The following is an 18,222-nucleotide window of genomic DNA, read 5'->3' on the forward strand; positions in this document are numbered from 1 at the left end:
CTTCAGTCCTTTTCAGTTATGTCAGACTCTCCCTTTTATCTTCCAGATAGTCTCAGTTTGAGACCCACAGTTGCAGGGCTAGCAATAGAACCCATATTTCTTTACATTTTGTTGCTTTTCCCACTGCATCCATTCTTGCAAGTAAGCCCGGCTTTCCCCCTTATTTTTCTGCTTTGAACACTTTGGAAGGAAAAGACTGCCTGATTCTGATTTCATTAGTTTTTTGGGTAGGTTGGAAAAGGTTTAGGGAAAATCCTAGTGGTTTTTGGTTTTCTGTTTGGATCTGCCTGTGCAGATTGTTCCTACCTGGACAGCAGACTTTGTTGAAAGGAAGGAAGGAGCCAAGGAGACGTAACAGGGGACCTCCTCCACCCTGGCCGGGGCCTTCCTCCTTTGGCCTGTGAAGCAGGGAGGGGTACTTTCTGAAGGCCCAAATAGTGGGGTGCTCCAGGGAGGGGCAGGCAGGAGGCCAGGGTATGTCATGGATTTTCCAGATTATTGGGACTTCCTGTCCTCTTCCCCTGGCCTTGAACTGGGGCATTGTTTCAACCTGGATGTATAAAGGGGGTTTCCGATTTCTTTCCTTGTCTTGGTGCTCCACAGTGGAAAATCAGAAATGATGGCCACAGGAAGAACTTTCCCTGCAGGCTATATTCCCTACCAGATATTCCAAAGCAGAGTTAGCTCTAGATTTAAGCTCTAAGGGTCTAATGCAAGCCCTTTATCCCATTTCTTCATTTTTACCTTCTCCTCCCCCCTCCCCCCCTTTTCTGTTCCTTTCTCTCTCAGGCTTTAAGGCTTCCTTTAAAATTGAAAGTGCTCTCTAGGTATACTTCCACCACTAAATCTATGATAGTCATATAATTTTAATGTTTTTCCATTAGGAATAGAAAAAATGCTACAGCATGATAGAGAAATAGGGGTTTTCAGGTCAGAAGACTTAGGGTCCAGTTTCTTGATCTTATGCCTTATTGAGTCTCAGTTTGATCATATAAAAAAAATAGGAAGAATATCTGTCCTGCCTATATCACAGACTTGCTGTGAGAATAAAATGAGAACTTATGTAAAGCTCTTAATAAAACAAAATATTCTTTAAATGTCATAGTTACTGTTAATGGTGGTGGTGGTGGTGGTGGTGGTGGTGGTGGTGGTGGTGGTGATGGTACTAGTACTAGTATTATTATTAGTGTTAGTATTTGGGGCTCCCTGGGAAGCTTGGATCCTGATCCATAATCCTGTTTCTGATAGCGGCTTTTACTTATCAGAAATTATTTCTCTCTCTTTTGATCATAGAAATTTCTTTTCTCCTCTTCTTCCTTTATATTATTTTGACCTATGTTTCCCCTTGGAAAGATTCTGCAGGCTAGAGACTGCTTTAGTTAATCTTTATCTCTCTTTTAGCACCTAGAGTGATTTTTGTCTAAGACTTTTTATTTAATTTTAATTTTTTTAGTTTTCCATATTCAATTTCATAGCATAAGATGTTATTATTGTAATATTTGAATTACTCTTAGCCTAAAAAGAGCTCAGTTTTCCTAATATTCAGATGTGGTATACAATCCTCATGATACTGTTCCTTTCTCAGGCTTGGTATTAGGTTGGGGTTGCAGGAAAAGGCTCCTGGGATCAGGAAGACTTGACCTGGATTCTCAGACCCTCTTATATAAGCTGTGAGACCTTAACAAGTCTCACTTAAATTTGCTTTACTTTAGTGTCCTCTTCTGCAAAATGTAGATAAACACTTACCCTAAAGGTTTGTGGTGGTGGTTGTAAGGGATTAAATAATCTCAATCTCTCTCTTTCTCTCTCCTCCCCACCCCTCCCTCCTTCTCTCCCGCTCCTCTCTCTCTCTCTCTCTCTCTCTTTGAAAACTGTACAGAGTTGTATTAACATTAACTTATTCTTGTTCTTATTACATTGTTTAAATTCACTATTAGCACAAGAACTTCACTTCAGCTTGCTTTTTAGAGATTGAGACAGGGCAGCGAGATGGAGTGGGCAGATCACTGTCCCTGGAGTCAGGAGGATCTGAGTGTAAATTAGGTCTCAGACACTTACTAGATGTGTGATCCTGGGCAAGTCACTTAACCCACATTGCTTCCCTTCCAAAACAAACAAACAAATGAACTAACAAAAAGAGAAATTAACAGATTTACTGAGACATTATTGAGAAATAGACAATTAAACTTTTTTTTTTTTAACATCAGTAAGAAAGATTTACAAAAATTGTTGCTGAGTAAAACAAACAGAACCAGGAATACATTGTACACAATAACATCAAGAATGTGCAATTATCAACTATGAAAGACTTGGTTTTTCTTGGTGGTTCGGTGATCCAAAGCAATCCCAATAGACTTTGTGCAGAAAATGCTATCTATGTCCAGAAAAAGAACTAAGGAGACTGAATATAAATCAACACATATTATGTTCACTTCTTTTTTCTGGCTTTTTTTTTCTTCCCTCTCTTTCATGGTTTTTCCCTTTTGTTCTGATTTTTCTCTCCCAACATGATTCTTAAAGCAATGAGTATTAAAAATCAAATAAATTTAAAAAAAGAAATTGCAAATTTTCTGCCATGATGGATTTAAAATGAGCAACTTGACCTCGATAGCTGGGCATTCTTTGAAATTAAATGGGGGTTATAGCCTCTTATTTCTTTTTTGCTGTTCTTTTTACTAGAAATTTGTTTGACATGGAAGATTGCAGTGTCAGGAAACCTACGAGAATTTCCTTTGTATTCAGGACTTCTGGGAATGGAAATGGAAGTTGGAAGGCATGAGTAGATCAGAAGAGGGAGTAGCTAGACAATTATGTTGTCTTGGACCAAAGTGAATCAGCCCAAAACTCGGCACTGCCCGGAAAGGCCTTCACCAAAGTCACTTGATATTCTTACTAAAGGAAGATTATTGCTTAAATATTCTTAAGTTTAATAGGCTAGTGCTTACCTAAATTTGGACCTCAAGGAAGTCATTGAAGAAGATTGATCACTTACTCAGGTTTAGTTTGGTCATTATTGATCCTGGAAGAAATTTGAATTTGGAAAAAAAAAATTAGCCTTTTGTAAGTGACTGAGCAGTCATTACTGATGTAAAGCAGACTGCTTGATGACTGTAATTCCCCAGGTATATATTTGTTGTCCATTCAGAGGGCACTTGTTTTATTCTATAAAAAAGAAAGAGAGACGTGTTCTCCCACAAGTAAAGAACCTTTCATCAGTGCGTTCTTGGGCAGGGATGGTTTCTACCACTAATCCCTAAACCATCCACACCAGAGATCTCTTATTCTGACCTCATTTTTAAAAAAAAACCTGTCCAATTATTGGCTTAGACAGCAATGACTGTTACTAAAAAGGAGGCCTCCAGATAAGTAAGTTAGTGTCAATACCAGGAAACTCACTGTTTCATTAATGTCAACTGAAGGAGGGAGAAGCAACCAGCCAGGCTGACTCTTGGTCTCTGGGCCACCCATCCAGATAAAGAAAGGAAGTCTTTTTTCTCTCTTTGAGGTCCCCCATATAGTAGTGATGCTTGTTTGCCTTGAGTACATCAAACAAACCTGAGAACCACTCTGACCCTCCCAGCCAACCCCATTGAAAACAAAGCGAGTTGTGTGATTTAGATAAAAACACCTGGAAGATGGTCCAGACCCTTCCCTTGCTGGCTTTGACTCTAACCTATATTTTTCCTTCTTTTTCTCCCTTCCCAGGGAAGAAAAGAAACAAAATCTTTGCAGCAACTATGTGTAGTCGAGCAAAATCAATTCCCTTGTTGACCATGTCCAAAAAATGTCTTCTTGGGTCCATTATTTCACTGACTGGAAGTAGGAAGCAGGCTTCATCCTAGGTCTTTTGGAATTGTGCTTGGTCTCTGCATTGATCAGAGTTATTAAGTTGTTTAAAGCTGTTCATTTTATAATACTGTTGTTATATAAATTGTCTTGGTTTTGCTCACTTTACTGTGCATCAGTTCATGAAAATCTTCTAAGGTTTCTCTGAAAATAATTTTTACAACACCACAGTATTCTGTTAAATTATATGACTTAATGAATGCATCCTCCAATTAATGTGCTCTAATTCCCCTTCCACATCCCTAGCCCCAAGTTTCCAGTTTTTTGGTCCCATAAAAAGATCAGCCAAAGCACCTTGCTGTATATGGATTCTTCCTCTCCTCCCCCCATTTTCCCGACCTTTTTATTTGGGGGGGGGATATAATCCATATTGCATTGATATATCATTGGATATGCACAATTTGGTGACTTTGGGGGCAGAGTTTCAATGCTTTTCAGAATGGTTGGATTTGGTCACAGCTTAACCAACACATCATTTTGAAGATGGAGTTTTTAACTTGCCCAAGTTCTCAGTGGGTCAGATTTGAACCTGGATTCACTGACTCCAGAATGTCATATCTCCACTGCACTGAACTGCTTCCCTATTCCATGGCGGTGCAAATATCATTTCTATTTTGTAGATGAAAAAGACTGAGGTTTGGAAAATCTAAAAGATCTGCCCATAGTTAAAGAGCTGGGATATATCAGATTATAATAAAAAATAAGTTTTTCTTAAGTGCCCACTATGTGCCTGGTACTGGAAAAGCTCTGGAGATATCCCCCCAAAAGGGTAAAAACCTGCCCACTCTCAAGAATCATAATCCCAAGGGGAGACAATATTGTAAACAATTAGACAACATACACAAGATAAAATGGAGCTGATCACAAAGAGAAAGCATTGGTGTTACAGAGTTCAGGGAAAGCTTCTTATAGAAGATGAGATTTTTAGCTGAGATACTAAGGAAGCCAGAAGACCATTCCAGGAACAAGGTCAGCCAGTAACAATTCATGGAATTGGTTGATGGAATGTCTCCTAGGAAAAACTTCAAGGAGAACAGAGTAACTTGATTAAAGAGTATGTAGTGGGGAAGAAAGGTGCAAAAAGCTGGAAAGGTAGAAAGGGATTCATATCCAGGAAAGAGAAAAGGAAGGTCCAGAAACCACAGAATTCTAGGAGTTGGGATTATCCCTACAAGGTTTATCCTTCAATTTATAGGAAGATTTCCTATATTCAGCCATTCTAAAGTTATTTAATGAGTTGAAGATACTAAACCAGTATATTTGAGAATTAAAGTCAAGTTCTTAAAAGTTGTTCGTGATTGTTTTGTCACTGAAACCAAGAATAATAAAAAATATTCCAGAGAACGAAATTTCATCTCCTCCAAGAATCTCCCCTTTTGGTGTTTTATAACCTTCACTGTTTGGAAGAATTTTTTGGTGAGGTGGGGGTGGAGGGCAGTATCTAAAAGTTATCATAACAGGTCATTGGAAGCTCTGTGGAAGTTATCTTGGAGCCCCTGGGAGACAATTTCCTGTGCTGTCCCTAAATGTATCTTAATAGAAGCTTAGGTCCATTTTGGTTCTGCGACCTGTGGTCAAGGCTATGGTCTCTCCTTTTTCTGTCTCCCTGGCCCTTACTCTGGCTCTAAAAATAATTCTGCTATTTAAAAACCATCTCCAGAGCATTGTTTTCTTACTTTCTTGAACTAGTTGGCTCTTCTGAGTCTGGGAGCCTTGCCTGCCCAATCCTAATTTTCCAGTGTTCTGCCTAATTGGTCTCTACCCTTCCTGTCTCCCTGGGGCATTATCTTCCAGCTAGGAAACTGAAGGGGAAAGAGCCAGGTTCTGATTCTTTTTCAGGTGAAGCAAGGTGATTTCTATTTCTTGCCACCTGAGAATAGCAGAAATGGGATAAGGAGAGCCACAAGGGACTTGATAGCTAAGCTGCCTAAATTCAGTGCTTTTCTCTCTTAAATATAGACTATGAGGCTGCTAAACTCTTACAGTTCTGGAGTAAGACGTGATTAACATAGGTTTAGTAAATTAGGTAGTTGGAAGTAATTTGATGTCAGCAATTTAAAAAAAATAGAGGCTCTATTTATATCAAAAAATTTATAGCAATGCTTTTTGTAGTAAAAAGGAACTGCAGGCAGAGCTAATGCCCATCAATTGTGGAGTGAGTAAACAATTTATAGAACATGAATGTAATGGATTATTGTTGTACTAAAAATAATGAATATGATAAATACAGGGAACTATGAAGAAACTTAGATGAACTGATGCAAAGTTAAAGTAGTTGGAACCAGAAAAACACCACCACACAATGGCAACAACAATATAAATTAAAAAACAACAACAAATAGAACACTGTGAAATTGTAAAGATTAAGATGGACTCCAAAGAAGAGTTTTGAAAGGGTACCCCCATCTTTCTTTGTGGAGAGGGGTGACCATGCATAGAATGTCAAGACATTTTCAATGTGTTGGTCATTTTTTCTGAACTTTTAGTTCTATTTCAATAAAGAATTACTCTCTGGGCAGCTAGATAGTCAGGATTTCAAATGTGACCTCAGATACTTAGATGCTTACTAGCTGTGTAACCCTGGACAAGTTACTTAGCCACAAATTGCCTTGCCCCTCCACCCCCTTTCCCCAAAAATACTCTTTGAAAAGAGAAGAGAGGAGAAGGTTACATTGAAGCTTGGAAAATGATATTTTAAAATGGTATAAAAATTAAAGTTAACAGTAAAATTTTCTTTATTCAATAATATTTGTTTTTCTAATTACATGTAAAGATAGTTTTCAACATTCATTTTTGTAAGATTGTGAGTTCCAAATTATTTCCTCCTTTCTTCCCTTATCTCCCCCCCTTCCCAAGACAAGAAGCAATTTGATATAGGTTATATACACTCATTTTAAATATTTCCATATTAGTCATGCTGTGAAGAAAACTCAGAACAAAAGGGAAAAACCACAAGAAAGAAAAAGCAAACCAAAAAAAGATGAAAATAGCATGCCTCGAACTACATTCATTTTCCATAAGTTCTCTCTCTGAATGCAGATGACATAAAATTTAATTTTAAAAGAAAAGTAAGATTGTGACTATAGTTCTTATATTTGTTGCCTTATGTAGCCTCGACTTCTTCCTATGAATAATCCTTTCTGCTTTTCTGTCCCTTGTAGCCTACAACCCTTCCTCAGGGCACCATCAACATGAACCAGTGCACAGACGTGGTAGATGGAGAGAGCCGAACTGGCCAGAAGTTCTCCTTGTGTATTCTGACACCTGAAAAGGAGCACTTCATCCGGGCAGAGAACAAAGAGATCATCAGTGGGTAAGCTTTGCCCGAGGTGGGGACAGGGCTCCTGGCAATGCAGCTTTGCCTAGCTGCCCGAGGGAACCTGGCTGGGTCCCCTGCATGGGTACAAACGTTCTGACTCTGTCAAGCATGGAGGATCAGGTACAGTTGGGCATTAACTATTAAAGATTACCAGTGTGGCTCACCTACCTAAGTCCTGAGTTGAAAGTCCACCTTGTATAAATAGGACCCCAAGTTCTTCTCACCTGTTGACTATGAAGAAGCTTATGTGAGTGGGGGGAATACAAAGTATTTCTGGGGTCCCTTAAGGCTGTTAAATGCCTAGGAAATTTAATATTGATGATTATGGTAAAGGTGATGATTTGTCCAGACCTTGTGGGAACTTCCACAGTGGAAACTCCCTATTCCAAGTATATTGACCCTGACTCGGCAACTTCAGGTTGCCTTAGGGGCTGGGAGGTTAAATGGTGGCTGCCCAGTTGGTATGTGCCAAGGGGCAGGGCTTGAGACATGATTTTTTTGACCCTGTATTTATTATGCCAAATTATCCTCCCCACTTGCCTGTTTCTCTCCCTTTTTTTCCTCTCATATCTCTCCACTAAATCGTGCTTCCTCCAATATACAATGAATGTATTTATGATAAGTAACATCTATCTAAAACCATCAGCAAACATTATATGTAATGGGGATAATTTAGAAGCATTCCCAATTAGATCAGTGTGGAACAAGATTGCCCATTATCAGCACTATTATTCAATATTGTAGTAGAAATATTAGCTTTAGCAACAAGAGAAGAAAAAGAAATTGAAAGAGTTAGATTAGGTAATGAAGAAACAAAACTATTGCTTTTTGCAGATGAAATGATGGGACATTTAAAGAATCCTGGAAAATCAACTAAAAAATTACCAGAAGCAATGAATAACTTTAGCAAAATTGCAGGATATAAAATAAATCCACATAAATCATCATCATTTCTATATGTTACCAACAAAGCCTAGCAGTAAGAGACAAGAAAATCCCATTAAAAATAACTATAGCAACCATTCATAACTGTAGTATGTACAACAGAGTTTTTTAAGGTTATTTTTAAGGTTTTTTAAGGTTTAAGGTTACAAAGGACTTTACATCTTTCTTGATTTTTAACTCATAAGGATTCCCTTTTGGGAAGGATGGTGAGAGAGATAATTATCTCCATATTACAGATGAGGAAAAAAACACAGTTTAACGAAATTAACCTGCCTTCTATTCAACATCAAGCAGTTATTGGACTCTTACTTTGTGTAAACTACCGTGCTAGATATAGAGACATAAAGAAGTAGAAGTCATCCCTCCTTTCATGGGATAGATCAGCGATTTAGGAAACAATAAGGGGAGAGATTACTCTACATTGGGGTAGTTCGGACCCTTAGAAAGGAGTTAAAACTAAACCTTGGTTTTGAAGTTGATTTGACCTGATCAGAGAAGACAGGGTATCTACAAGGTATGGTGGTTTTTAATGTGGTACCTAAGCTCTGCTCTCTCACATATTTGTTGAAAGATGTTGAAGAAGTTATTTAAACTCTCTGGACCTCCATTGTGTGTGTTTTTTTTGTTTTGTTTGTTTTTTGTTTGTTTTTTTTTTTGCACAACATCAAGGTTAGACCTTTCAGGTCTAACATTTGGGGGTTTTATCCCAAGCAGGAGGATGTCACCAAAATAAGGAGGCAAGTGTAAGTCTTGGTTTCTTGAGGAGGATGGGGAGTGTTTTACACATATAGCATCCTTTTGGGGAGCTACCCTTGACAATGCCCAAAGAGTGCAAATTGGGAACCAAATTTTTCTCTACAGGTGTTTCCAGAGCTCTGATGATCTTAGAGTTAGCTTCTTGAGCCTCCATTGGCCTAGAGGGGAGTATGGAAAGATTTCCAACTCAGATGAATTCATTATGCATTTACTGAGTGCCTGTGATGAGCCAGGTGCTTCTGCAAGGATATATGTATATATATGTATATGGAGCAGCTATACAGAACTGTCTGTTCATAATAAGTTCTGTAGGCTCTGAGAGTAAATAAGCTAATTGGTAGTTAGTCTGGGGAAACTTCAAGGGCGAGGTGATTGTGGAAGTTAGTGAGAGAAAGCTCTAGTTTTACTGAGAAAATAAGAGACTTTGGTGGAGAAATGATGAGAATGAAGGTCAGAGGACATCTTCTTACCCCATCATCACATATTGGGTTACTTCTGATCTTGACTGTATGATCTAAGGCCTAGTTTCTTTAGTGATTTTATGCATAATACAATCCACCTAACTCATAGCCTTGAAATTTTGGAATAAAAACCTGTCAGAGTTGACTGAGGTAGAAATAGTGGGATGTACTACTTTGTTTTATTTTAAATTCAGTTCTCTTCAGTCCTCTGAGGTGAGAAGTGCTGCTCTCTGGGCCCATGTTCTTGCCCAAACTCTGACCTCTCAAAGTCTAGTATGAAAGCTAAAAAGCTAATTGAAAGTTTTTAACTTATTTTAAAGTCAGATCTGAAAGGGACTTAGAAATCATCTAATTAAACACCCTCATTTTATTTTAGTACATTCCTTATTAATGCATTTTATTTTTATAAGTCACTTCCCAATAATTCCCCTCATAGTATCCTCCTTCATAAAATCAAAACAAAAAAGTTAAGCAAAATGAACCAATATAGTAATCTCAACTAATAGAGGGTATGTATCCTTTTACATCCATTGACCACCTTTTTTCTTTTAAGAGTAGGAAGTGTCTTCTGATATCATTTCTTTTTGCAGCTAGATTGCAGACTGTCTGGAAGATTTAAAATCGAAAATGCTTTGTGACCTGTGACTCATTTACCCTCTGTTTACCTCAGTTTTCTCATGTGCAAAATAGGGACAATAATACCATTTACCTCCTAGGGTTGTTGAAAGGATAAAATAAAATAACAGTCATAAAATGCTTAGCATTACACCTGGTCTATGAGCTAACATATAAATGTTAGCTATTATTAATTTTAGAAAGATGATACAATATAATTGGAGAGCACTGGGAATGAAAAAACCCTAGGTTTCAGCCTCAGATTCTACCCTTGACTTGTTAGGTAATTATAGCCAAGTCACTCCATTCCTCCCAATGTTGTGGAAAGGGTAAAATATAATAATATTTTTAAAGTGCTTAGCACTCTAGCAAGCCCATGGGCTAAAAGCTTCGTAAATGTTAGCTATTATTAATATTAGAAGTTGATGTAGTTAAAGAGCACTAGAATGGGAATAAAAAAGTCTAGATTTCAACATCAGATTCTACCTTTGATTTGTTAATGATCTTAACCAAGGCACTCCACTTCCGAGCCTCTATTATCATATGTAAAATGGGGAATAATACATACAGTACCCCTGTCCCTTACTAGGGATGTGAGGACCAGCTCACATTTGGTACAGTCTGTAGTTCATCTTTTTTAGAAGTGTAAAAAGATGTTATTAATATAGTAAAATATTCATTTTACACTTGGGGAAATTGGAGGTGGGAAAAGTTAAATGATTTGATCTAAATCGCACATCTCGGTCAGTGAGCATTTAATAAGTTCCCACTGTGCGCCAGGCACTGTGCTAAGAAACATTGGGGACCCAAAGAAAGGTAAAAGAGGGGACCTGTCCTCAAGGAGCTACATGTAGGAGAAATTGGAGAAAACCAGCAGAAAGAGGTACTTTCATTGTGTAGGAATCAGAAAGGCTTCCTAGCTTGGAGGAAGCCAGGAGAGATGAGGAGTATCACTATTAGGCCCAAGAAATTAACCCAGGTCCTCACAAACCCAAATCCAGTGAACTTTGTGGTTCCATTACTTTGTAATCACAAATGGGATCCCATCCTCATTTTACAGATGTTGAAATTTAGGTCTAGAGAAGAAGTGACATATCTACATGGCAAAATCTTGAGCCTACAGTGATCTCTTCTGGCAATGACATTTATGTTTTTTTTTTTTTTTTTTTTCTTTCTGCCACTTAATAGTTTTTTTTATTTTTCCTAATTACATGTAAATATAGTTTTCAGCATTCTCTTCTTATTAGATTTTGAGTTCCAGTTTTTCCCCCCCTCCATTTCCCAAGAAGACAGGCAACTTGATATAGATTACACATGTACAATCACATTAAACATATTCCCACATTAGTCATGTTGTGAAAAAAGAATCAGAACAAATGGGAAAAACCATAAGAAAGAAAAAAAAATGCTTCCGTATACTTCAATCTGCATTCAGATTTCATAGTTATTTCTTGGATGTGGATGGCATTTTCCATAATGAGTCTTTTAGAGTTGTCTTAGATCGTTGTATTATAGAGAGGAGCTAAGCCCATCAAAGTTGATCATTGCACATACATTTATGGTTAAGATGCTTTTATGTGCATTAATATATTTGAATCTCATAACATCTGTGTGAGAGAAGATGATAGAAGTTGGTATAATTATTCCCACTTTATAGATTCAGAAATTCAGTTACCTCAATCTTCAGTGAGATTTGGTCTTCAGAGTTCACTTTTCTTTTCCCTGTAATATGTCAGGGATTTGAGTGTTATTTCTTGGAAAGGGGTAGGGGGGAATCTTGGGGGCTGTGGAAAGAAAAAGTGGACAAGATGAAGCACATTTGCATTTTGAGGATTTCTTCAGTGACTTTATTGACTGATAATAGATGAATGATAAATTTTTAATATTTAAATCCTACCTGCATTTGGCCTCATTCCTTCGGCAGATAGCTCAGCTCTTCCTGATTAACAAATAGGATGCTCTAGAGATGGGTCTTTGGAGGGGCTTCCCTCTTCCCCTTTGTCAGCCCTGCTCCCCCCCCCCCCCCTTTTTTTTTTTTTTTGGAGTCATAGTTGGAGTTGTATGGGCTCCGGAATACCTCAACAGCTCTCTTCAGCAGATATAGTAGCATCCAGGGTCCAGGAACTCTGCTAGATGTGGGGTCTAAGGCTCACAAGCCTGCCCTGGGCTTCTGATTCATGAAGTCATTGCCCTCCCTTTTACCAGGCTTCTTTGCTGGTTTTTATTATTTCTCTTCCCTCCTGGGAGCTTGTGGAGAGTTGAGCTCCCTTGCCTTTGGGTTCCTACCAACCTTGACTCAGTAGGATAGTCTGTATTCTGAACATGGTTTATTCTTGAAATTTGTTTCTTTGTTGGGCCTACTTTAATGAAAACAATTGAATTTTATATTCCTCTGGCTGAAAAGGCCCTGAGTTTTAGGAATAACATCAAAGAGAATAAGTATTATGAATCTTTTTTTTTAAAACTATTTTAATCAGGTAGGAATAATTTGTCCTCAAATGATGGAGTGGGGCTAAATGATGTCCAGGATCACAGAATTATAGAATTTAAGGGTTGGATGGAATCTCAACAACCATTCTAGTCCAATCAGTCCAAGAAGGAATCCCTGCTTGAACCCCCAAATGAGTCATTCTGCTCTGCTTGAAGACCTCTGAGGAAGGAGCCCCCACGTCCAGAGGCACATCTGGATCCACATCTGGACAGCTTGAGTCTTCGGGGCTGCTTTCTGACATTCAGCCGAAAGCGGCCTCTTTGCAGTTCCTACTCTTTGCTCCTGATTCTGCCTTGTGGAGCCAGAATGAGTTTAATCCCTCTTACCCCTGAAAGCCTCCAAATACCCAAGTACCACTATTATATCCCTCTTTTCTCTTCCAGACCTACTTAGAAGTTTTCCTCCTGGCTAACCATGCCAGGTTTCTTCAGTGAGTCCTTGTATGTCACAGACTCACAGCCCTCATCATTCTGCCTGTCTCCTGTAGACACCCTCTGATCTATTGTCCTGTGATGGTCAGGACTAAGGTCAGGACTCCAGAGGATCTCTGACAAGAGCAGAGTGTGGTTGAGGCACTCCTTTCTAGCCCTAAAATTCTGTAGCTTCTCTTATCCCATTTAGAAGGAACTCTAACTCTGTGTTTTCAATTTAGGGTCCAGAAACTACTGTTTATATGTGAGCTTCACATGATTGCCTCATTCTACCCTTCTGTGAAATGGTCTGAAATAGGGATCAATAGTTATGTGTTCTAACATGGAAATCAAGTCAGATGGTGAATCTGAAGGTGTTTCTGTCAGTTCACTGAAGCTGGTCCTTCATCCGTGTATTCAGTAACTCATTCTGAAATATTTGAGCACCTGCTTTGTGTTCCTTTTCCTTTCCACTCAGTGCCCAGCCTCTTTACCCTTTTTTGCCCTTATGTTTTCTCTTTTGTGTCCATGTGAAAATAACAGCATTGGGTCCGAACCTAGGGTTGGGCAACCTGGATGGTGTTTCTGCCACTTGTCTCTTCAGACTCCTTAGGTAGAAGAGACCACAGTAGTCTGGGATTTAAATCCTTCCATTGCCTTTGACATTTTCTGCATTTGTAGTTTCATCTTGGAATAGCCCCTTATAACTGAAAAGTGAATTTTGTCCCTAAGACTCTTGAGAGGTGAGTTTGAGGGAATGTGGAGGTTTTTAAGTCAAAGCTGATGGAAATCTCAGCATCAAGTCTAACTACCTCCCATGAAGTCATAGATTTTGAGTTGGAAAGATTCTTAAGAAATTATCTAAATTCTCTGATTTCAAGAAACTCTTTTGAGAGGGGGTTCCTTAGTATTGTGAACAGTTCAAAGCTTAGGACCCGCCTCCTACATCCTACCATTTTCTCTCCCCTTCTTCCCCCTCAAAGAGATTGCCCAAATTTTAGAATTGGACATTATTTCTCATGGGGAAGATCAAAGGATAGTTTCCTTTGTTTGTTTTGCGTTTGCCACCCTTCCTCATCTCTTAACTGGTGGACTGGGGGTGCTCAGATACCACATTGTTATTTTCCTAAATAAGATTGTGCTACAAGTTCTTTCCACTCCCTAGGTCCCTGCTCTAAAAGAACTGATCATTGGAATCCATTTTGAACATGTGTGGCTAACGTTGGGCCACCTGGCCAGCCACCCTCCCTGCCAACTTCCCTCCCCCCCTTGCTCTTACTGGGTTTACTCTTTTATGATTATTAATGCATTTGGATAGTGTTACTTGTCTTTTGTGAGAACAACAGTCAAAGGGCTTTGGCAGATTGTTTTCTCCGGTAATCCAATCATCCCCTGGACACTCAGCTGCAGTGTTGACAATAACAAAAAGAAAATGAGATGGCATTAAGGTCTACTTACCTCAAGTACATGCTTTCTGCCAGGGCTCCATTCCCTAAGAATATTACCCTGTTCACCTAAAATTTTCCTCTTGTTCTCTCTTTGGGGTTCTTACAGAAAGACAGAATCCAGAAGCTTGCCTCATAGAGGGATTTTCACATTTCTGCCCCAGAGAGAGAAACTCCTTTCGGTCAAGGAAATAAGAACAGGGATGTCTGGAAGGTGATTGGAATCAGTGGGATGTAGATATCATTGATTTGGGAATATCTGTAGTGACCCAGGATGGCATGAGTAATTGATGCACACAGAATTTAAAAGCCTCATTTTTTCCAGGAGGTTCAACCTCTTTCATTTCTTGGCTATTAGATTTGACAGTCTCTTGATTGAATGGATTATAGGTTCATAGGTACTCTTGCTCTCTCATCCCTCACCTCCCTTCCCTCCTCCCCCTCCCAGCCAAAAAAAAAAAAAAAGTGAACTAGAAATGAGAGTCAGGAGATCTTTGTTCTGGCATTAGCTTTGATGCTAACAAATTATGTGATCCTGAGTAATATCTTCTCTAGACCTAAGTTTTTTCTGTAAAAATGAAAAGAATGGACTGGATCTTTAAGAATCCTTTCAGCTCTGTCTCTGAGTTATATGTAGATAATCACATTTTAAATCACATTCTCTCCTTCACATCTCTGCCTCTATTGCAAGGATTCTCCTCAATAACCTAGGTCCATGGATAGATTTCAAGAGGTCTGGGAAGTTGAACTGGAGGAACAAAAGGAAAGATCTTTATTTTCAGTAAACTTAATTTTTGCGCCACCATGCATTTCATATTAAATCATGACAATCCACTCTTTGGGAGGGACTTGAAATGAGCTGGGCAAAAGGTGAGCACCAAGAAGTAATAGTACAGGGGACTCTAGAGACTTCCTTAAAGGAGAATTGAGAGAATTATCTCTCATCGAAGATCTTCTAAGATGACTTGTCCAGTTTTCTGGTTCCTGAGTATATGCAGGGATTGATAGGCCCTTTGTGGAATATCAGTTCTTGCATCTTCATGGTCACTGATTTTTCTGGCCAGACCTTTTCGGCCAATATAGCAAGCACTGAATATGGAATCAAGGAATCTAGGAACAAATTTGTCTCTGTGCCTCCCTTCCTGTGCCAGGGGAGCAAGATGCTTAACCTATGTAGGTTTCAGTTTCCCTGTTTGTGAAAGGAGGTGTTTGATTTAGAATGGATTTTATCATTTTGTTCCTGAAATTAAAAAAAAAGTTTTAAGAGAAATATGACTTTCTATCCTTCTGAAGGAAGGAACCCATAGGAAAACTTCGAGGGTGCCTAAAATGTATTCTTTCCCCATAAATGTTTTTCTCTTCCTTTCTGTTGGGGTTCAATTCCAGAAAAGAAACCAGGAAGTTCTAGTCCATGCTGATTCACTGAATAATCACTCTTTGGTAGGTAGATGGATTAGACTTATTCTCTGTGGCCCTAGAAGAAATGGGTAGGAATTATAGGGATGTAGATTTTTGTTCAATATAAAGAAAAACATAATTGGAGGTTCTAATGGAAAGCTCACTGACCAGGAAAGTGCCCCTCTAACTTAATAACTATGTGATCACATTTAGGGCGCTCAAATTATCCCCTTGTCTGTAAAAGGAATAAAATAATAACCAGTAGCACTCACTTCACAAGCCTATTAGGAGGATTAAATGAGACCATAAAACACGCTTTGCAACTCTTAAGGTGCTGTATGTATGTCAGCTGTTATTTCTTCATCGTCTATTAAAACCATCCAAAAGTGGAGTCAGCTGCTCTAAGTCCATCGCTGAGCGTCTTCAGGTGGAGGCTGGAAGACCACTCAACAAGGATGTTGTCGATAAGATTGCTGATTCACCCAATTTTGGACCCAATTACCTCTGAGATGCCTTCTCACTCTTATATTTTTTATATTATATATTATTGTATATTATTTATATAGTATATATTTTGCATATAGATAATATATACATATTGTATTTTTATATAATTACATAACTTCACAAACCATTTGTTAGGCATCTGCTTTTTGCCAAACACTACGGGAGATTCAGAGATAATTAAGATATGGACTTGGATGCTTGGCATTGTACGTGTCTGGGATGGGACAAGTTGTTCCAAAAGCTGCCTCTGCTTGGACTTGCTAGCTGTTCCTTGGGTATCGAGTGACCCTGCCTAAGGGCTCACATTTAAGCCTTAAGAAATGTGCCTTATTTCCAGTGCCGGGTCCTTATTCCTTTCTGACTTTTTAAAGAGCCTTGGCTTTAGGACCTGGGTCTCCAGGGGCCCTGCTCTTCAGCATGGGATGGGAAGCTTCTTCCTGCCTGGGCCAAGGGGCCTTGCCCTTCCCCTCACAAGCCTTTTTCCCTGGCTTTGGGCCAGGGTCAACTCTGCTCTCAAATCTTCTTTTAAATAAACTCTCAACTCCATTACTCAGTAAGTCTACTTCCTGCCAAAGGAACCAACAGCCGGGGCTTCTGTTCTCAGGACAGAATGGGATCCTGGCTCCAGGGAGGGAGACAAGAAAATGCCTTCTATTTCCTTATTCATACTGTTCAGCTCTTTGATCTCAGCTGGTTGGGAGAAGTCCAGGCCAGGCCCTGTTCCAGGATCAGAGGAAGTAGGAGAATGGTTTCCCTTGAGGACAAAGTGGTTAACTAGAAACTATTTACTTATTCATTTATTATCTATAGTTCTTCTTTAGCAGAGCATCTTTTCAGTACTTCATCCATCTACACTAGCTAATCTGAGAAGTCCTTACTTTATAATTTATAAATTTTAATTTAAATTTATCATTACTTTTTTTTTTTTTTTTTTGGCAAGGCAATTGGTGTTAAATGACTTGCCTAGGGTCACACAGCCAGGACATGTTAAGTGCTTAAGGCAGGATTTGAACTCAGGTTCTCCTGACTTCAAGTACAGTGCCCTATACATTGATTTCTCTTTGTACAGAGAGGCAAAGGTGGTAGAGTAAATAGAGAGCCCCTCTTGAAACTAGGAAGACCTAGGTTGGATTCTCATCTCTAATACATGACTGTGGCCTGTAAGCCAGTCATTTAATCTCTTAGTGGTGTAGGCAAATTTTTATTTCTAATAATAGCTTTTTATTTTCAAAATACTTGCAAAGATAATTTTCAGCATTCATCCTTGCAAATCCTTGTGTTCCAAATTTTTCCTCCTTCCCTAGATAGCAAGTAATCCAATATAAGTTAAACATGTGCAATTCTTCTAAACATATTTCCATATTCATCATGCTGCACAAGAAAAATCAGATTAAAAAAGGAGAAAAAATGAGAGAAAAAAGCAACAAACAACCCCCCAAAAAAGGTGAATAATGCTATGTTGTGATTCACATTCAGTCCCTCCTCTGTCTGGATGCAGATGTCTCTCTTCATCACAAGTCTATTGGAATTAGTCTGAATCACCTCATTGTTGAAGAGTCAAGTTCATTAGAGTTGATCATCACATAATCTTGCTGTTGTAGTGTACAATGTTCTGTTGCTTCTATTATCAATTCATGGAAGTCTCTATAAGCCTTTCTGAAATCCTCCTGCTGACTGTTTTTTATACAACAATAATATTCCATTAGATTTATGTACCATTACTTATTCTACCATTCCCCAACTAATGGGAATCCACTCGGTTTTCAGTTCCTTGCCACTACAAAAAAAAAAAAAAAAAAAATCCTTGCTGTTTTATAATATACTTTAGGATTGGTACAGCTGGTCCACTTTCATTTGCATTTTTTTTTTCATTAATTCCCTTACAAATTGTGACCTTTTGTTCTTCCAGATGAATTTTGTTATTTTTTTCTAGCTCTATAAAGTAATTTCTTGGCAGTTTGATTGGTATGGCACTTATTAAGTACATTAATTTCTGTAGGATTGTCACTTTTATTATATTAGCTCAGCC

At 38.6% G+C, this 18,222-nt stretch overlaps 1 protein-coding gene across 8 annotated transcripts in view; it reads left to right on the forward strand.

Annotated features, from left to right (window-relative positions):
- Nucleotides 1-18,222, forward strand: part of MPRIP (myosin phosphatase Rho interacting protein) — a 218,085-nt gene that overhangs the window by 121,560 nt on the left and 78,303 nt on the right. For all 8 annotated transcript variants that reach the window (XM_051997463.1, XM_051997455.1, XM_051997448.1 and 5 more), the window contains exon 4: nucleotides 7,008-7,159. In XM_051997463.1, the coding sequence (XP_051853423.1) occupies nucleotides 7,008-7,159 (152 nt within the window). The remainder of the gene's footprint in view (nucleotides 1-7,007; nucleotides 7,160-18,222) is intronic.

Source organism: Antechinus flavipes, chromosome 1, assembly GCF_016432865.1.
Source record: "Antechinus flavipes isolate AdamAnt ecotype Samford, QLD, Australia chromosome 1, AdamAnt_v2, whole genome shotgun sequence".
NCBI classification, from domain to species: domain Eukaryota; kingdom Metazoa; phylum Chordata; class Mammalia; order Dasyuromorphia; family Dasyuridae; genus Antechinus; species Antechinus flavipes.